The 22,321-nt window shown below is 31.8% G+C and overlaps 1 protein-coding gene across 1 annotated transcript; it reads right to left on the bottom strand.

Moving 5' to 3' along the window:
• Positions 1-29: 29 nt before the first annotated feature.
• Positions 30-3,941, bottom strand: LOC136211139 (probable methyltransferase PMT27). Its single transcript, XM_066002691.1, has 8 exons — positions 2,283-3,941; positions 2,051-2,200; positions 1,689-1,959; positions 1,483-1,593; positions 1,223-1,397; positions 849-1,121; positions 563-757; positions 30-476 (listed from the first exon to the last, which is right to left on the bottom strand). Exons 1-8 carry the CDS (start codon positions 3,822-3,824, stop codon positions 257-259), a joined length of 2,937 nt encoding a protein of 978 aa, XP_065858763.1. The 5' UTR covers positions 3,825-3,941; the 3' UTR covers positions 30-256.
• Between the last annotated feature and the right edge of the window lie 18,380 nt (positions 3,942-22,321).

The raw sequence follows: 22,321 nt of genomic DNA, 5'->3' as shown, positions 1-22,321 counted from the left end.
CTTGGAACTTATTTATTCCTTGTCCGCAAAATAAAGCCCAAAATACAATGAAATCCCTGAATAGCATCCCCATCTGCTACGTTTCTAGCAGGAAAATTCTCTAACTGGTTACTTGATTGACTTTACGTTTTGCTTAACAAATACATGTGTTGTTGCATTTGAGCAGGAGATGCTACATCTTCTTCATTGTGCTCATGAAACCACAGAGGCTGCTCGTGAAATTTCTTCTACTCACCCTATAAAGAGATTCTCTGTTCTACCAGGGGGAAGCTGAATAATTTTCTGGCCTCCAATCACCTTTCTGTGCGCTGAGCAGACCTTCTTGATCTTTGGAGAAAGTTAAATGAACCTCCCATCTCATAGACTTCAACAGTTTTTCAACTTCCCCGATCACATTAGACTCGTCCCGAACTATCAGTTTACCTCCTGGTCTTACTATCCTATCAACCTCTGCCATAACCGGAGTAAGTCTGCACCTGCAAAAGAGACAAATACTTGAATTCATAATCGAGCTCAAGATTAGAAACGGTCTGGTATACACTCAGGAATTGGATCACATTACCGTGTCTTCAGCTTTGAGAAGAGATGATCAGCATGAAGGAGATCATAAGTTCGAGGGTAAGTGCTGAACGATTCGCACCAGTCATGGTATATACCGAAAAGACCCCTCTCATATATTATAGGAAGTGTATCCGGGGAATCTACGTTGACCACGTTCATGACCCACATCTTAAGGTCCCTTAAAGCTGCTGCAAACCTGGATAAAGGGTAGTTTCTATTATCAGCAATATGTTCTATTAACCAACTAATAACAGAGCAAATGATTAAGGAAGCTGTAGTATGTTTACCCTCCGTAAACAGCTCTCATGTCCATAACATTTCGTACACCGGCCCAACTGATACCTAATCCTTTCATGTATGAGTTTTTCACCACATTGTGCCAGTGTGCAAAATCTATGGTAAAATCTTGAGGAGCTGGCTTGCCATAGATACCCATCTGAGAGCGGTTTAGCCAGTATGGCGGTGTCTCTACTCTACTCGGCCAATTAACTGGCCACTGTGTCCCTCTCTCGGTCTTTTCAGTTGGCACCCGATGCATGCATGGGTGAAGAGGCACATACCTGAAAGAAGTAGAATAGCAGAATAGTTATAGAATAGTTATATTACAGTGTGCTTAAGTTAGAATGAAAGACCCTTTGTGATTAGGATTAAGAAAACATACCAGGCTGCATTTGGATCATCATTGCTTTCACACATTGGAGGAAAGTTTTTCTTTCTGTGATCATAGCAACGATTGTTTCTAGGTTTTCGGTAGATGGCAGCGCCAACAGAATTTAGTTTGTCCTTCTTGATTGTCACAAGCTCCCAACACATAGCTACAGTCAATGCAGACATTTCTGGAATCGAAATAAACAGTTACAGTTATGTGAAACGTCAGAACGTAATCATGTTTATTTAAGTTAGATCATATATGAATTCTACCCTTCCATATCTCTACATCTTCTGAAATCTTTTGGTACACTGGCGTTGCTGACCAAACAAAATATCCTCCAGGTCGCAGCATGCGATTCAGTTCCAACAGCAGCATACCACCTGAACAGTTTAATCAAACCAAAGAAGCAATTAGTCTTTAAACAATATCAATTTGGTCTGAATTAAATGGAAGAAGAAGAGTAGTTATGACCGACCATCATCGTGCCAAGGTACTCTGCAGCGAGCACAATGGATGAGATCGAAGACCCTGCTCGGGAATTGAAGACGATGAGAACCCATAACAGCCGATATTGCTGGTATTCCTCTTTCAAGGGCAAACTGAACTTGTGCTTCATGTTCATCTTTTGGTGCAAATGACATTGTTAAGACATCCTTTTCAAAAAGATAACCACCGAAGCTAGCAACGCCACATCCCACATCTAATATCACTCTAGTATTCTTCCCCCATTTTATGTTGGGTACTGCCTGCTTGCACCCATTAAACAATTTGAATTTCTCCTTTGTATTCGTATTAACAAAAGGATGAATTAAGAAGCTAATTAAGCTGGTTTATTACCGATTGAATAAAGTTAATGTAGTGCATAGCTCCATGTATGAACTGAGTGCCACCACCTGGGAAGGTCAAGAACTCGCCTGTAACCTTTACCCAATTCTGGTGTCCCTTCACCGCGGCTAATAACGTATGAGGTACATTGTGATACCAAATCTGTCATCCATCCATATAATTAAAGTGATCAGTCTGGAACGGGATTCAACCAAGTTAAACAAAAAGAAGAAGAATTAGGTACCTTATCGCGGCTGGAAGGCCAAAGGATAGGTTTTTTGTAGCCAGGAGGAAGGGAAACCAAACAAGTTGGACCCTCATGAGGACAATGCCTTTCTCTATGCTCAAAATGTTTAGTGCTTTTAAGCTTTTTAATAGCCAACTCGTTGTCCAAACAAGGTATATAGTCAGAGGCTGCTGTGACATTACATAGTTCCCAATCATATCCATACTTGTCTACTTTACCTTCTTGTCTTCTCTCTTTTTGATTCTCTGACTCTTTTGCTTGTGTTGACCATGTCTTTTTCGACTCTTTCGATTCTTTTGGTATCCCTGCATTTGTTCCCATTCCCGGAAGCGCTGTTTCTCCATTCGCCTTCATTTCTATTTTTGTTTCATTCTTTATTTCTTGTTCAATTACACTAGCTGTGATCTCTCCTCCTTGTTGCTTCTGTTGGTTTTCTACTTCTGTTTCATTTTCGGGTTTCTTATCTTCAATTTCATCTTTCTTAGGGGATGTCTGATCATCGAATTGATGTTGTTCTTGCTGCTGCTGCTGTTGATCTTCTTGCTGCGGCTGCTGCTGCTGTGGTTGTTCCGGTTTAGGATGCTCATTTTGCGTTTCCCGTTCCTGCTGCTGTTGTTGTTTCATTCTTTCCTGCTGATCTTCTTCCGACACCTCATTTCGAGGATCTGGAGTCGTCAGCTGAATTCCAGCATCTTCTTTCCGTTGTTGTTCTTGTTCCTTCACAATTTCTACCTTTTCAGGTTCTTGTTTCAATTCCGGTTGTTGTTTTAATTCTGGTTCTTGTTTTAACTCGGGTTCTTGTTTCAGTTCAGGTTCTTGTTGCTGCTGCTGCTGTTTGTCTTCTTGTTTTTCTTGTTTTTCCTCCGGCCGTGGCTGTTCTTGATCAGGATTAGCCTCTTGACTCACCTCTTGATTCGCTGAATCAAGAGAAGTTACAGCAGTATCTACATTCTCTTTCTGTTGAGTATTTTGATTACGTGATTGCTCACCAGTATCAGGATTCTCCTCGGCAACCTTTTGAATAACGTTAGTCGTTTCATCGGATATCTGAGTCTTGGCTTCAGTCTGCACCTTTTCGGGTTCATCAGTAGATTCTTTAACGTTCAAAGGCTGAGAATCAACCTTTTCTTCTCCACCAGTACTAGTTTTGACAGAAGCATCAATATTCTGATCATTAAGATGGGATTTAGGATCATCAGATTTAATAGCATCAAGTGGAAGATCACCAGGATTGTCTTCAAAAGCAGTCTGAGCATTCTTGTTCTGCTCAGTATTAGGTTCATTATCATTGGAAGGAAGATCAACATTGTTGTTGTTGTTGTTATTGTTGTTATCTGTGGTTGCGGTGGAGGCGGAGGAGGAGGTGGTGGTTTTTCCGGTGCGAGTGGTGGTCTGAGGAGGGACAATGGAATTAGAAGTGAGCATCCAAACACCAATAACACATACTGCTACAAAAGCAATAGTAGTAATAGTTGATGTGTAGGAAGAAGAAGAGGAAGAAGAAGCATTTTTCTTGTTACGTGATCTGCCCAGAGGCATTTTTGTTTGTTTTTTTATTTAATTTTTAGAATGGAATCAAAAAGAAATAATAAACAAGTGAATGAAAGATTGATGGGAACAAATAAAGAAAAACAAATGGAGAGGTTATAGGTGTTGTTGTGGAGGAAGTTGATTTCAGATAATTTAATTTTTAAGACAGATAATTAAAATTTTCAATGTAGAATTGCTCAATGATCCTAATGAGTAGGGGCAGGGAATTTGTTACTTTTATTCAACATTTTTTTTTTAAAATATATTTTTTTTTAAAACAAAATAAGACAATTAAGGTTATGCAGTGTAATAAAAGTTATTCAAGTTAATATAACCTTAACATGCCAACCGCTAAATGGATATACGAGCCCTCTTGATCAATTATTTTCTTAATCCTATTAAATATAAAATTGTTAGTTTATCAGTATTCCTCTCTCAAGCAAAACAACGATTACTTGATTACTGGCTTTAGCTCAACTAAATTATCTTAAGCTAAATTATTTAAGATGACAATCTATATGTTAATTAATGTATTAAAATCGTGACATGTTAGAAGTTGTGTTTGCGTTAAATGGAATTTGAATCATAGATAGTTTAAAAATAGTTTAATGTGATACAAAATAAATAATGAGTTTAATGTGTCAATTTAAAAGATTAAGAAACTAATGTGTTAAAAATAATTCATCAAAAAACTTAATGTATCTATTTAAAAATTCAAAACTTAATCAGTAAAAATTAAAACAAACATAAAGAGCTCATAACTTAGTTATCACCTCTGCCCTAATATTAAATTTACTAAATACAATTAAAAATAAAACAAACATAAATTAAATAAATAACATAATGCTAAAATTTTGACATATTATCTCATCGATACTTTTAACATCATGGTTGTTAAAACCGGATCAGTCAAAAAAGCGGAAAAGACAAAAGGTCAAGGGTTTGAGGTTTAACCGAGGTTCAGTCGGGATTCAACCGATATTCAAAAAATCATGTGAAAATTATATTTTTATTCATATTTAATCTTATTATATAGTATACTGTTAACTATATTCATAAAAGTTATACCAATATAAGAACATTTATTTACTATCAAAAAATATATCAAATTAATAAATTTAATATGACAAATAAATATAAAAATAAAAAAATATACTTTTAAAATCAATAGTGATTATTCTTATTATTCTCTTCATTTTCTTATATAAGTCATTTTAGAGTATTTCACACAAATTAAGAAATATATTAGTAACCAAATCGATTGTAGCCAAATTTCCACCATTGGATGTCGTCGTTGTTCCAAATTCATTTGGCAACCATTATTTTAAAAATTTAGCAAAAAAGAAAGGAATTCTTCATTTCAATCCACTAGTAGAAAAAAACGTTACTACTAACGCGATATTTGTACTGCCGTATTTGTAACGTGTTATGGTCCGCCACATTACAAAATTTGTATTTATAAAGATCATTGCGAAAGCGCATAATATAAAATTTGATCATGTCAAGTTGAATAGACTATTTGTAATGGCCCAAAGTTTAGCGTATTACGAATAATTGTTTTTGTTTCAGGCTTAGTTAGTGCACATTACTAATGGCTTGGTTAGCACACGGTTGATCCCATATTTGTAACGCTGTATGCTTAAGCCTGTTACAAACAGGCAGATTTATCACACAATAAATGAATATTTTTAAGTATTTAAAAAAAATGAATATTTTAAGTAGTTAAAACTCAACCTTAAGGAAGAAAGTGTCACATGCGTAACCCTCACATGATCCAACTTAGCACGGAGCCCTTTTCCCTAGCTCGCTTATGGGCCCTTATTCCCGCTTAGGAACCCTTTAGCCGATACACCTGATCCCGTTACACCCTTCTCCAGCTTATTAACCCTTGGTAATGACTTTACAACTTAGTACTGTACTAGGAAGCCATGGCTTTCTTCTGTCTTTACATCCGCTGAATCCGTTAACACATTGTTATGCGTTTAGCCATTTATTTATTGGGATTCCACCATTTTCTCTCATTTCTTCAAGGTGTAACCTTCTAATAACTACAAGTAGACCTTCTAACTTCACATATATGTATATAGGGGTGAGATCCAGTGTGACAAGAGGTTAGGGGTGTGACAAGTAGCTTATTGTGTGATATAACAAAACTACGAAGTTTTGATGATAATTGAAAGAGGCAATGTGACAAATTTGTAAATAAAAGGAAAGAGATGATAGCGAAAATTGTTTTATTTCTTTTCTTTAAAATACATTTTTCCGACATTTCTAACCTCGTTTTTCGAAAAAATTTATACTATTAGACTCGTCTAAATTAGACGGTTATTTTAAGATCCCTGAAGCTCAAGTAAAAAAAATTCTGGTGAACGGAATCCGGGTGGACGTTTTCTGGTGAAAAATAAGTGCCCAGAAAATTCTCAAACAATTACAAAAAATGTAAAATATTATTCTGAGAAACTTTAATTCTTGGGATGAAGCGAGATTTCTTACGGTTTAGTCCCAATAAAACTTGTTCCTTAATTTTATCCATTTGACATGCTTCAACAATTTGTTGGGTCAAAACCGTAAGGAATCTCATTTTGAGCCAAGAATTAAATTTTCTTAAAATGATGTTTTACATGTTTTAGAATTTTTCGATAATTTTTTGGCCACATTTTTTGTCCTACTTACATTGTTCCGACAGTGTACCATTTGTTCCAACATAATACTTATATTGTTCCAACAGAATAAATCAGCGTACCAATTTTTCCAACAAAATAGTTCTATTACTCTAGCATAATACTTATATTGTTCCAACATAATAAACCAGTTTACCGATTGTTCCAAATCAATTTTATTATCTATGTCTTCAATTTCATTTTTGTTTCTTAGTATTTAATATAGTATCTTCAAATTTATATTAGTTATATTATTTAGAAAATAATTCTAATTCTTATATTCTTCCAACAGAATACTTATATTGTTCCAACAGAATTGTTATATTGTTCCAACAAAATATTGCAACACATAGTGCTGAAAGGTAAGACCAAAAAGTATACATAAAATTATCAAAAAATTCTAAAATATGTAAAACATCATTTTAAGAAACTTTAATTCTTGGCTCAAAATGATATTTCTTACGGTTTTGACCCAATAAATTGTTGAAGCATGTAAAATAGATAAAATTAAGGAAATTGTTTTATTGGAACTAAACCGTAAGAAATAATGCTTCGACCCAAGAATTAAGGCTTCTCAAAATAATTTTTTACATTTTTTGAAATTTTTTGAGAATTTTCTGGGTACTTTCTGTTTTCTCGCCGGAAAACGCCCACCTAATCGCTGGATTCCGCTGATTTGGGACAAAACCGTAAGAAATCTTACTTTGAGTCAAGAATTAAAGTTTCTCAAAATGATGTTTTACATTTTCTGGAATTTGTTTAAAATTTTCTGGGCATTTTGTTCTCACAGAAAAACAAATCGCCGAATTCTATTCACCGGAATTTTTTTTACCTGAGCTTCAGGGATCTTAAAATGACCATCTAATTAAGACGAGTCCAATGGTATAAAAGTTTTTGAAAAACGAGGTTGGAAAAGTCGGAAAAATGCATTTTAAAGAAAAGAAATAAAACAATTTTCTCTTTCCTTTTATTTACAAATTTGCCACCTTCTCCTGGTTAATTATAAAATTGGTCTTTGTTACACAACAAGGCTTGTCACATCATAAGAAATGTGTCACACCTGATCTCTTATATATATATATATATATATATATATATATATATATATATATATATATATATATATATATATATATATATTGTTTTCTCTCAACATATATGTTCATTGTTTTTCCATAATATGTTTGTCCTTATGGAGAAGATTTGAATCATTTTGGCGAAAAAGAAAAAGAAGCATTTTGAGAATCAATACCCATTTGTTCGTATAATTGCGTTTGTAATGGGATTTTTAGTTTCATAAGAGTCTTAAAATCTATGTTTTGGTGTGTGCCAATTTATAGAAAATTATAAAGTTCTAACAGGCGCAACTTGCAACGAGGATATTTTAAACGTGAATGCATATAGTCTGGCCATATTTGTTTTTTTCTTATGAGATAATTTTTTGGTTACTGATTTTTGTGTCTTTTTCTATCATCTTAGATCTTTCACTTAACCTCTTTGCTTAATAATAACAGTTAACATTTTACAAGTTATTTTATCTTTTTTAAGAGGAAAAATTACAAAATTGGGTCAAATTGGAGATTCATTTACATATTTAACTCATTTACCCAACCTACTACATATCTAGACTATTGTTGTATGACTTTTCCAAAATACCTTAATATATATATAACACTTAGAAAAAAATTAGCCTTTCTTCTTTCTCTCTTATGTCTGACTTTGCATATTTCACATATTGTGAAATCTGCAAAGATAATATTTGGTTCAGTAGATGATTTTAATTCGTAGATTTCTTAATATGCGAAGTCTACGAAGATAAAAGATGTGTTTTTGAGCATTTTTATCTTCGCATATTGCGAAATCTGCGAAGTGGTATATAACAAAAAAGGCATAACAATAAGAGACTCTAACATTAAAATCATAACATTATCAAAATTTACAACAAGATTGCAACAATAACAACATTAAAATCATTTCAAAGTTAATGTGGCCAATCTTAATGGAAATTTCTCCCTGTATCAGAAGAGAATCCAAGAAAATATTCTCCTATGTATCCCAGTACACCGCCTTCTTGAAAGGAATGTTATATATTCAACCACCTTAAGAAAAATTTAATCGTGTTAGGAATAAAAGGGACAATTTGGCTTCGCGAAAAGAGGATTTCGTGAAGTCTACAAAGAGAAATGTGCAACAAAGATGACGCTTTTTCTTCGCGAAAATGGATTTCGCAAAGTCTGCGAGGAGAAATGTGACGATTTTACTTCGCGAAAACAGATTACGCGAAGTCTGTGAAGGTAAAAATCATGAACATTTCTCTTCGCAGACTTCGCGTAATATGTTTTCGCGAAGTAAAATCATCCGCTTCAGACCCTTTTTCCTCACAGACCTTCACGAAAGCCCATTTCGCGATGTGATTTTCTGGAAAAAGGTGAAGATTAAACAGTAGATATTTATATTTTTTTCACCTTTTACCATTAAAATCGTCAATAACCATATGATAAGCGCAAGAAAACAATGAAAATAACATTGAATAACGATTTCTTCGATCCGAACAAGAAGAAAGAAACCAAAAGACGAGAAGAACATGAAGATGAAAAACCATGGCTTAATTTTCTAGCAATAGGAAGATGAATAGAGGAAGAGAAGAAAGACATGGTTATATGAAGAAAATGGTGCAGATTTCGTAATATAAAGGAAGAGATGAAGATCAAAGGTCTGGGAATCTCCTGTGGAAGAGAAACCGTGGGGCAAGGAAGAGAAAGGGGAAGGGGGAAGATGAAAGGTTGGGGTATTTTGAAAAAGTCATATAAAAATAGTCTAGATATGTAGTAGGTTGGGTAAATGGGTTAAATATGTAAATGGATCTCCCATTTAACCCAATTTTGTAATTTTCCCTTTTTAAGATGATGATTTTTCTTGTTAACTAATAGATTCCCGAGTTGTTGATTCTAAACTTTCGATTAATTACTTTACTTTGGTCCGACTAAAGTAATTAATCCAAAGAAGCATTATGTTTTATTAAATCTAAACCTTTGTTAACTATTTTACCTTGGTCCAACTAAAGTGATTACTTAAGATTCAAGATTCAAGAAAAACCTCTTGAGTTATTAGTTCTAAACTTTCAATTAGTTAGTGTACCTTGGTCCATCTAAAGTAATTAATCTAAAGAAGCATTAACTTTTTTTAATTCCAAATCTTTGATTTATTATTTTACTTTGGTCCGCCTAAAGTAATAAATCTAAGATAGTATTAAGATTTATGAAAAAACTTGGAAAACCAATAAGTCACACTAAATTAATGGTCATTAAGTCCAACTTATGAGTTTCGATTAATCAATTTAATCACGGTTAATATAAACGATTAATTATATTCGAGTTGGGATTTGGCCCATCTCCAAGGTTAAATGTGATTGCCACATAATTAAAGTTAAGATCCGCTTTTAGTTTTAGTTAAGGAGGTTTTAGCTCATGATTAGATTAAAACTCCTTAGAGAGATAGATAATGGAGTTCATAGTAATAAAATAGATTAAAGTTTAGAAGAAACTGTGATGATCATTGCCGAACGGAACTTCCTCGATGACTTGAAACTTACTTTTATTGGATGAATTTTTGCACAAACAACAACTTGAGAACAAGAAATACAACTTATTCTTGAAGAGAAGAATTAGGAAACTAACATTAAAAGGGGGGGAATTAAGCGTAAGCGTAAGCTTGGTGTCTCTTCATGGCTCCCAATGTCTTCTTTTATAGTGAGAAACATATAATCCCAACAACTAAGTCTTCTTATGTCCCACAACCCTCTAATCTTCCAAATTAATCTTTAAAGAGGGTGGCATCAAACTTTGACAACTTAGAAGTTGAAAATGTGTGAAAGTGGGAAAGGAATCTTAGGCTTCAACAAATACGTCAACTTGTGGCAATATTTTGAGCCTATTATAGTTTGAATTTTTGAAATGATTATTAATATTATTAATTTGTTCGTCTATCTCTTAGGTTTTCATAACAATATTGATGGTATCTGAGTTGATGAAGAGAAAGCGAGAGTTGTCCAGGAGTGGCTGACTCTGAGGAATGTGGGTGACATTAAAAGCTTCCATAGATTGGCTACCTTCTATAGATGGTTCATACGAAACTTTAATGCTATTATGGCACTATTAACTGAATGTTTGAAGAATGGGAATGGCTTCAAATAGGGATGAACAAGAGGGTAGTTTTGCATTGATAAAATAAGAGGTCAACACGACTCTGATGTTAGCTTTTCCGAACTTTGATAAGTTGTTTGAGGTGGAGTGTGATACGAGTGCAGTATGAGTTTGAGGTGTGTTGATGAAAGAAAAGAGGCCCATAGCATATTTCAGCAAGAAATTGTCAAGTTGTTCTTCCGTTGCATGGTGTTCCTAAAAATTGGATAGAGATACAAAGTTTAATAGCCACTTTTGGCGTACTCTATGGGCTCTTCTCGGTACTACTTTGAAGTTTAGCACCACCACACATCCACAAACCGATGGACACATGGAAATCGTCAACCGGACCTTGGGGAATCTCTTGAGAAGCATGTGTAGGGACAAGCCGAGGATGTAGGACTATATGTTGGCACAAGCTGAGTTCGCTTACAATGCAGCCGTGAGTTCAACCACGGGGAAATGCCTTTTGAAGTTGTGTACACTAAGACCCCGAACCACATACTTGATATTGGGGATACCCCGAAGGGAGAGAAGAAGAGCATAGCAGTCCAAAACCTTGCCAATGACTATCACCAAATGAACTAAGAGGTGAAGCAAAGCATCGAAGAACGGAATAACAAGCTAAAGGCTAGGTGGATAAGCATCAGAGAGATCTACAATTTGAAGTCGGGAATGAGGTAATGGTGCACCTAAGCAAGGAGAGACTTGCTAACGCCCCGAGTAGTAAGCTCAGGCCGAGGAAGTATGACCCCTATAAGGTAACTAAGAAAATAAATGCAAACGCTTGTCACATAGCCCTCCCCAATTGGCTAGGTAAGATTTCAACTTCTTTCAACATGCGGGACTTGAGTCCATGGAAACTAGATGGTCCTCTTGAAACTACCAAGATCGATTCGGGGTCCAACTTCTTTGAAGAAGGAGAGAATGATACCGACATCTCCAATACGAGGCCACGACCAGGATAGAAGAAAGACTCGTGAAGCTTTTTCCTCACACAGCGTGTCACTAGGACACACTTCTTGTGGCCAAGGGAAAAAGCCCCATGTTTGAGGAGGCTCATTTGCACAACGTGTTAGTATCATCACACACCATGTGAAGGAGATTGGCGAGGCGTGTGCTACAGGCATGGGCGAGGCTGGCTGTGGGAGAGTCAAGACCACACTACATGCCAATCCAGGCACACGTCGTGTGGGTAGCTTACTCGACATGGTGGATGGGGGGGACAAGAGCTGCTAGATTTCTGTCATTTTCTATATTACTGTTTATGACGTTACTTAATTACTGTTTTTTCATGTAATTCTATTTTCCTAATTCTCATTTGTCCACTAGTCCCCTCCTTACCCCTATCCCTTCTTTATGTTTGTTAACCCTAATTAGAATATTTGGGTCTCTTGCATTATCATTTGGGAGATGTATTTTTTTTAAGGATTTGAGAGATGTATTTAAACCTCCTTATTTGTAAAAATCACCAACTTTTATGAAATCAAATTATTCAAACATCTACCGGAGCAAGGTATCTACCTATTTGGTATTAACTCCTTCAAACTAGGCTTTAAAAAGAAACTTTTTCGTTGATTTACGATTAAAATCAACACGTATCATGTAGCCTATTTTTTAAATTCTAATTTTCAAATTTTTATTTGTGAAAATTTATCTTTTGCAGTGTATATTACTATCATGCAAAAGAAAATGTTGGAAATATTTTTTTTGTGGTTAGGAAATATTAATATAATTATTTGATACAGAAAAGATTGCATCAATCATTAAAAAAAACACACATCAACCCAAATAAGCACAAAAATAAACAAAAAAAAATAGTGAAATATAAAAATAAATATCAACAAATTATTTTGTCCATCATCCAATAAGAAAAATAAATGGAAACCTCCTCTCCACTAAAAAAAAGGTCACATCGGAATGGACGGTCTACATCACATTTGCAATTCTACTAGTCTCGACAGATATTCCAATGTCGAATTAGCGACATGTAGGGCAGTCATGCACAACTCACCAATTTTAGGCTATAGTATACCGGAAATTAATTGTTATACATAATACTAATTATTATTATTATTAATTTTTGGATATATTCATACTGATCTGGTTTGAGATAAAGATATTTTCATGTTAAATTTTATGGAGTCGTGAAGCTCTTAAAATTCATGAACTAGACTTGTAGAAATTGAAATTCTTCGTTGTTAGACCATCTCCAACCATCTACTCTATTTTTCCTACTTCAATTCTGTTTTTTTCCTACTTCATCTTTAATTATAGAGTTACTACAATAATACTTCTCCAACTATCTACTTCATTAAAAAAATATTTCTGTTAACAAATAATATTTTATTATTATTATATTAATTTTACATATCATTTATTATATTAAATGATATTTTTATTCTTAAACAATCAGTAAACCTTGCTCTCTAAAAATAGAGTAAGATATTTTGATACTTGATATAGTATCAAAAGTCTTACTCTAAAAATAGGGTAAGGTTTTAAAGTACCATTGGAGTGGTCTTTTACTTTAAAAATAGATAGGTATGGTTGGGGATGGTCTTAAGAGAATGAACTCTAACAAAACTCTCAAATAAAAATTTATATTTGATTCGTAAAAGATTTATTTATTATAAAAAAATAGATGAATTTATATCATCTTCTAGCCTAAAATATAAAATTATATAAAAGTTTAATATATAACTAACTAAAAAGAAAGATTTAAAGGGTAAAACGAAATAAAGGTAAAAGGATGATAAAGTTGTAAATAAACTGATGGTAGAAGTTGTAAATAAGAGGTGACAAGTTCACACAATGTATGGTCTTTATTTTGGAAATAAAACTGGTAACTTTTTAAATTACACACGAGACGTGGATCTAAAATAAAGGAGCTGAAACTTTCTTTTGGATTCACACAAGTATATTGTCTTTTTTTCACTCGGAATGTCAGACCCTTTAACCCAACTTCTCTCCGCTCTCCATTTTGACATACTTGGTCAAAATTAATTATAATAATTAGTTATAAATAATCCAATATAGTATATTGAAAAGCATTTGAAGAGGATATAAGGTTTGAGTGGTTGGAGAAAGTGAAGACAAATATTATTGAGCTTGCAAATAGCCAACATTGACCCGACCTGAAGGCCTAAATTCTAAAAATATATATATGCTGGAAAGATCTTAATTTGGATCACATTTAAATATTTCGATTAAAAATAATAATACATTGTTTCAGACAAAAAACCCTAGCATTTTCAAATGTTTTCCACTACCAAATCTATGCGCTGATTTCTGGGTCAAATAAACATTTAAAAGAAGATATATATAAAAAAAAAATGGTGCAGAGTCATGCAATTTATTCCTTTTAGAATATTATCATGTGACCAAGACATTGTTTTTATTATAGGATTATCCTCAATTCATAGTTTATTGCTATTAGTCAATTTTCTTAAATATTACTCCGTTCTATAGGCCCTGTTTGGTAAAGAGCGTTTTGGGATAAAAAGACGGTTTTGACCAGCTTTAGCGGTTTGACCACTGAAACCGCTAATTGGAGTGTTTGGTGGAGAGAGGTTTGGAAGAGAGTTTTGGGATGAAAACGCTAATTTAGAAAAAGCTCATTTTATGAGTTTTTTCAATTAGCGTTTTGCAATATTAAAATTAATGGACTTCTTTAACCCTAATTATTTTATGTATATTTTTATGTATTAAAAAAGAAATGCCCTTATTCATCTTTTTGCACAAACCGCTATTATCAATCAGCTAATTTTTACCAAACAGGTCCACACAAACAACTAGTCAAATCAGCTAATGTAATCAGTTAGTCTAATCAGCTAACAGCTAATGTAATCAGCTAACAGCTAATTCCCAAACAGGACCATAATATTTCTTTTTCTAGAGAAATGCTTTTGTTCCATAATGTTTGACGTTTTGATCCAATCAATGTACATTCATTGATGTTTTACCAAATATACTCATATTTAAGTTCTATTTTTATTTTAAAAATAGATAAAAAAATTAATTAATGGATGCAATTAATACAAGGGTAACCAAGTCTTTTGATTAACATTAATTACATTTCTTAATTCTTGTGTTTTAACTTTAAAAGATAAATACAGTATTATGGAATGGATGGAATATTGTTAATAGAAGAAGAACATGTTTTTGCTATTGAGGACCAGTCTTATTTTTATCCTCCTACATTAATTAACTTCATTCTTATGAATTTGTATTTATGATTTTCTACTTCTTTGGTGATTGATTGCGTTTGGACATTGTTACGATTTTGGATTTATTGGATCATTTTTTGTTTGTCATTTTTCTGTTTTGAATCAAGTAAGGTTGTAGAAATATGAGAATACCTCTTTGTCTTCTTCTATTTTGTTTGTCATTTTTTCTTTTTTGAATCAAGTAAGGTTGTAGCAAATATGAGAATACCTCTTTGTCTTCTTCTATTTTGTTTGTTATTTTTCTTTTTTGAATCAAGTAAGGTTGTAGCAAATATGAGAATACCTCTTTGTCTTCTTCTATTTTTTCCTTTCTTCTATTAAAACTAATAAACCTTTGATGGTTAATCTGTTGAAAGTATGCGTTAATGATGATGAAAGAGCGAGAAGATGGAGGTGGTAATGAAGGATGAGAGAATGAAAGTGATATAGACAAAACATGTTTTTATTTGATTATTTCCAATTTCCATTTCAAGTTTTTAATTGACATATTAAGTATTTATATTTAGCTTTTTAAACAAGTTTATGGACTAACAAGGTACCCTTTAAAATTCAAGGTCGATTAATTTTTTCTGGACAAGTTCAGTCGATTAATATATTAAGTCAATTATTATTATTATTATTATTTATGGAGGTTATTAGTCATAGCAGTATTTGTAGTTCATGAAGTTGTTTTTATAAAATTATTGGTTTTATTAATGGATTATATATAATAATGGAAGTAGAGAGAATTGATAAGTGTTTAGAAGTCTTTTCGCTTAGTTTGCACCCTAGGAAAAAAATATATGAATTTAAATTATCTATATTAATAATAATTAGAAAAATGAAATATCATAACTACTATGTTAATGTCATAAATTTATTAATTACACAACCTATATAAATTCTATCAAACAGTTTCATCAATTCAAAACCTTGAATTATAAATAGTATCACATGTTTCATATGCAAATTGAAATATTCATCCTCTGAATCTTTCAGAACTATTGTTTCATTATTAATTACTAATTCGCATTTGTGTTATTCTGTCGTTTCTTCATCGCTTGATGAAGATTTTGATAAATTTATGGAATTTCTATTAAGAGATGCAATAGACTTATTACAAAGTGTTTTAAATATTTTAAAATTGCAAGATTATATAGAAAAAGTATTATATAAAAACCAAAAGGAAGGACACTTGCAAACATGTCAACAAGGATAATAAATTATGACTTCAACAACTTTCAAACATTATTATCAAGCAATTATAAAGGTATCTTTGTTCATTTATTTACAATTTGTAAATTTAAATTATTTTAAAACAAAATATTAATATCACTATACGTTTTTTTTATAGAAATTGAGACGAGACAGAACTTGGACGGGGTGAGCACCCATGGTCCAGGAACTGACAAGCCCGCAATATATTAATAAAAGAAAAAAATGAGTGTTTGAATAAGAGAAGAGTGAGGAGAACAAACAAAAAGAAGGGGGAGAAGAAAAGATAGGAAAAATCAAGATAATATCAATGATATAAAATTTAAACAATATTAAAATCCATCTTGCACAACGCGTGGACACAATACTAGTGAAAATAATACTGAACATAAAAATTATATCATTTAATACTTTCTGTATTTATAATTTATAATTTATAATCTATAATTTTTCAATATTTAATTTTCAATTCTATTAAACATCACCCAAGTCGGAAAAAAGGATAATGCATGGATTTATGGTCGAGACAAAAGATTTCTAACATATTTAAATAAAGTTTTCTGTATTTTTTTTCATGGAGCGAGTCTACAAGTTTCTTAATAAAATTAAGGGTTAAAAGGAAAACTGCTAAGAATTTTTAAGGAGTAATAAAACAATATATATATATGTTATTTTTATAAGAAAGGGAATATATTCGTTTTTCATGACTTTGGGAAATTAAAGTGATTATATATTTTTCGTCATTTAAGAGCATCTCCAACACTAACTAGCTATTTGACTCTCTAAAATAATATAAAATATTAGTTTAACCAAATTTAGCTAGTCAAATTTATGTTTTGCTCCAACCATACTAGCTATTTGACTCTCTATTTGATTATTTTATCATTAAAAGTGATTAAATTTAAAGAAAAAAAAGTAGAAAAAAGATACAAAGAGGAAAGAGAAAGAATGAATAAAAAATAGAAATAGCTAGCCAAAGAGACTAGCTAAATTTAGCTAGTGAAAATGGCTAGCTATTTAATTTAGAGAGCCATGTCACCTTGTTGGAGTGATCACTCTCTAAATGGCTAGCTAAATTTGACAATTTAGAGAGTCATATCACCCTATTGGAGATGCTCTAAGAAGTTATAATTATGACAAATTCAATGAATCCAAGTTCTTATATATGCTGATATTATTTAAAGACATATACAGTGCCTCAATTGTTATTGTTAGCCATCTCACATATTATTACCTTTATACAAAAATATATATATATATATATTATAAAAATGTTGAGAAAAGGAATATTTTTACAGTTTTAATCCAATTCATCACATGGAGCTAGTGACAAAAAGAATATAAAACGATTCATTATATAATAAAAATCTCATTTGCTGTGATTGGAATTTAAGCCCATCTGCACCATCTTCCTCTATCTTTGAATGTTACATTTTTTTTTTTAAGGTGGTGAAAAATACAAAAATTTGTTAACTCCACCGTTTGATTTTTAAAAAGCTCTGGTATGATAATCCTCGACTGTTTGATTTAATAAGCTCTGATATCATATCATAAAATCAATTGAATTAAAAACTCAAATTTATAATAATTAAGGTTTTAATCATATATTTTATATTAATGTGTAAATTTTAGAAGATGCAATTCAAAATTGAGCAAAATAAAATAGAATTTCAACAAATGAATTATCAGTTGTCATGTCACACCAAAAAAAAACACAAGCACAGAGGCAAATAGCCCAAGAAGCCATGTAAAGCATGATGAAGCCAAAGAAAGAATATACATACATAATATCATTGAAGAGACAATTCAGACCATAACTGTTACTAACCAATAAAGTTAAAGGCTGACTAAAAAAGGTATATATTTACCTTTAATAACCATACAATTTTATTCTAATATTATTAAACAAAATCAATTTTATCACAGTCTAATACAAAATAATTGAGCGGATTGATTTTACCCCGTAACAAACCTAGCCTTTTAATGATACTATTTTAACTGTCAAAATGAAACATGACCTAATAAACAATCAGTCTGCTCAAATGTTGTGCTGTCTGTAACCAGCCTAATATATATATATACCAAGTAGTACTTGATAACAACATGTTTATGTTTCTTGTCTTTTTTACTTAGAGAATGTGAGACAATATGGATTTATGCGGCCCTCAATTGGTTAAAGTGTAAGGGGTTGGATATAGTTGTGGCCATTGAGCATTTCAACAAAATTATTTTCGATCGGTCTATACTTATATTAGATGATTGTAAAAAGTTTTTATTCCTCTTTTAATGAAATTAGGGTCAGTTTTTTCAGTCGTTCTGTGAATAAGATTGTTCATCTCTTAACCTGAGCAACCTATTCTATGTGAGGATCTACTGAAACTTTGTATTTAGATTTTTTTAATATAGTTCTTTGATTTTAAAAAAACATAGTTCATGTTTCATATCTAACCATATTTAATTTTAATACTTTTAAATCAGTTAAGGGATTATGTGGTATAATCTATTTATTAAATGGGACGAATCAGTTTTGACACGAACCTGTTTATCACTATCAACCCATTTTGACAACCCTAAGTATGGAATTAATAGTCAAAATTACCAATGAAGTGTCCGAGATGATGATGATGATGATGATAATAATAATAATAATTGATCTTTCACTATTAGTTCAGACTTTTAATTCAATTAGTTAATTAATATTGTATGAGAGCGCTTAGATCAAGTAGTTGATGGTTCGAATTGTGACAACCTTTTTTTTTTTGAATCAACCTTATTTGTTAAATTTCAACACCTAATAAAATGAAACTCTATTATACACATTTCAAGCACATGGAGCATTCCCATGAGTGAAAAATATTAGAAATAATAATAAAAGCTATTATTAGATTTTAACGATTAATTTAAACTTTTGATTCAATTGATTTCTTAGACATAAAGTTGAGAGTCATAATCGATTTAATCCAAATTGAACTCAGCCCCGATGCTAGCAAATTTGAACAAATTAGGACAAAGTGAATTGCATTTGCAGCCAACTCAACTAGGGGTTTAGATCTAGTTTGGTTTATGTTGTCTTGTAGTAAATGTGAATGCTGTATGTCTACTCTTCCTACTCACAAGCAGAATAGGGTTTGTTTCCTAACTGTTAGTTTTAAGATGAGATGAATCTTTTTTTAATTGAGTATTAGATGTTTATAGACAAAGAAATTGGATATGGCTCATAGTTGGGGTTGGGGTTGGTACCACAGCTTTTAATTAGCATATGCATTGATATAATAATGTAGATTCCTACAAAAATGGCCTCACTCTATTGCTATATATATCACAGGCTCATATTTGCTTAAATCCCTAGAAATATTATTATTATTATGCTACAATAATAACAAACCCTAGCTTAGCTTAGCTTAGCTACCTACTATTGTATAATCTTGGGTTAGATGATGCTTAATCATTTCTCCCCCTTAATTTCTGACTGACACTCTTATAATATACTCGCTTATTTCATTTTTATTTTATTTATCTTTTAATGGATGCCTCCAAATAAGAAACAGCCAAGAGCCTACATATATATCAGTAACCCAATAACAGGTTGTGTATTGTAATTCTGTAACTAGAATTAGGGCAAGCTTGACATTATTATATAGTGTAAACAGTCTTTAAAGTCACCATTTCTTTTCAATTTTCGGAATTGCTTTTTTACCTTTTAAGTCTAAACATGAGACGAAAGGGGTCTGGTAAAAATTCAAAACAGCTGTTTTAAAAAAAAAAATCAACTAATATTTACTACCTATCAATAACAGCAAAAATACAAACAGCAACAGCACCACTAAATAGCAAAGAAGAACACGTGAAATAAATGAACTCAAATCTACCTTGAGTGTCGTGGTTATTTCACTCAAATCTCCCTTAAGTGTCGTGCGGAAAATAACGTGGAAAAAAAAATGATAGCAAGTGTTCATAAATATATAATAAAAGTTAAAATGTATAATTATTTTTAAAATAACTTAAAAATTAGGCCTATAATTAAGACTATGTTGAAAGTTATAATTATATTTATCGAGAATTCTGTTAGGAAAAGAATATAAAAATAAACTATATGATTCAAAAGTTTAATTTATGCAATTTACAAATTCAATCATTCCCTCAAAAAAAAATTATCATGGCAATTTTATAAAGAGGGCGATTTAGAGCAATTAAAAAGATCTAACTTTACAAATTAAACCAAACATAAAATCTAATTTTGTAAATTAATTAAATCACAACAATTGCATGACTGAAAATTTAACTCAGATTATTTAGCCGCAAACTTCACAAACCTCAATCCCACGTTTGCACAATTTTAATCTATAACTCCCAAAATTCATATCAATTTTCACATAAGACGTTCCAAAAAACTACAAATTGTAGTTTTTTTCTAAAAGTATCTTTCTCAACTTTTAAAAAACATAATGGATAGAAGTAACGGTGACCAAAGCACGTGTAAAAGAAATTGAAGCAACCTCCATATATCGGGAAAGACCAAATTTAACTTCCACATAAAAAACAACAACACAATCTTAAATCTAACGTTTATCAATTGGTACAATCGCAAGTCTAAGTGATAAAATTTGAGTTTTCTCACATCGAACCAATAGTGTTTTCTGACTACCCAATAAGACTTAAACTCCACATCTTCCGCTAGTGAAAAACAAATTTATTTATTTTTATGAACTAGACTTGAAATTATACAAACAAGTAAACATTAGGCTTAGAATTTTTTTCTACCTAGAAACTAAATTCACAATTCCCAATAACCATATGTTAATTGTATACCTTATCTCTTAATTTTAATTGTATGATCTAAGTGGCCATACTTTCTTTCCTATTTCTTAACCAAAATTGTGTTCATTTCTTCCATGAATTGAGGTCAGTGTTCCATTCAAAAGAAAAAGTGTTTTTTTGTTGCTCAAGGAAAAACATGAAAATCCGGGAAAAGTGGAAGTTCCTGAACAAAGGGCATATCTCATAATAATCAACACCATATCTCACCCATACTTGTATTCAAGCATTGGGAAGGAAACACTGTATTTCTACCCACCAAATATATATATATATATATACTGCTTACACTTACTATTTTCAGATTTCACTTCCTACTTTATTATGAATCATACAAGAATTGATGCACCAAAATAGTATATAATAAAAACCACTTTAACAAAATAATGTTCATCTTTTAAACAACCAAAAACCTTCTATAGAAAAATAAATGACTTGCAATACTTCACTCCACTCACTTATAGTTCTAAATCTCAGACCTTTAACAACATTCAAACAAGGATTATACACTAAGGAACAAACTGATAAAATCAAAATGCAATGATTATGCATATATTCTCCTACATTTGTGGACCCTTATTTTCTTCAAATATATCTAGTTTCTCTAGCAACATTTGTATATATATTCACATGCATGCTTCACTTTCACCATCATATATTAGGACATTAATCCCTTATTCCCATCTTAATTTTCCCTCTCATCAATCATATAGCATATCCATGGGGTCATATGTTCACTAGATTCTACATTAATACTTTGGAATGGATAACTAATTATCATATCATCAGGAAAAGGAGCATGCATTTCTATGTGTAGTGCAATCAATAATATATATTTTTATGAGCAAGCTTACAAACACCAAATAATTGTGTCTTTATAATACAAAACAATCCCCAAATAATAAGGGAAAAAGCATTAAAAAAAATAACAAAATTTGTTGTTTTATAATTTAGTTTGGTTTGTAAGTAAGCTCAATCTAATTTTAGCTAGTCCACAATTCCCTCTAGTTTTCACTTCTAAAAATAAAAAGAAACTTTGCCTTATTTTCTGTAATTTGACAACTCAAACATATTGAGTGTGGTTAGAATATAGGCAAAAAGGTCAATATACAAACCATACTTTCAAAATTTTGTCAGTTCAGACCAGACTTTTTTTGCAGCTCAATTTACTACTTGTACTCCTAGATTCAAGTCAATTAAGGACCTGATATTGACTTTGTTAACTGTAAGATATTTTCTATTACATGTCATCCATCACCACATCAAAACCATCTCATGAGCTGTCATAAACTTAAGGAAACAAAAATTGTCATAAAACTAAAACATTAGGTTTTTTCTTTTTCATTCTTGGACAAGACAATTAAATTGATCCATTTTCCTTAAAAACTTATTAAGAATAGAATCTTCCCCCATGTTATTGATAAACA

Source organism: Euphorbia lathyris, chromosome 1 (genome assembly GCF_963576675.1).
Source record: "Euphorbia lathyris chromosome 1, ddEupLath1.1, whole genome shotgun sequence".
In the NCBI taxonomy this organism is placed as follows: Eukaryota; Viridiplantae; Streptophyta; class Magnoliopsida; order Malpighiales; family Euphorbiaceae; genus Euphorbia; species Euphorbia lathyris.
The sequence above is the reverse complement of the archived record's forward strand: the minus strand, read 5'-3'. Positions and strand labels throughout refer to the sequence as shown.

Excerpts from the sequence above, each read along its gene's own strand:
- LOC136211139 (XM_066002691.1), bottom strand. The coding sequence starts at position 3,824 with ATGCCTCTGGGCAGATCACGTAACAAGAAAAATGCTTCTTCTTCCTCT. Across the intron at positions 1,960-2,050 it reads ACATTAACTTTATTCAATCG|GCAGTACCCAACATAAAATG; the intron begins GTAATAAACCAG and ends GGGTGCAAGCAG. Across the intron at positions 477-562 it reads TTCTCAAAGCTGAAGACACG|GTGCAGACTTACTCCGGTTA; the intron begins GTAATGTGATCC and ends TCTCTTTTGCAG.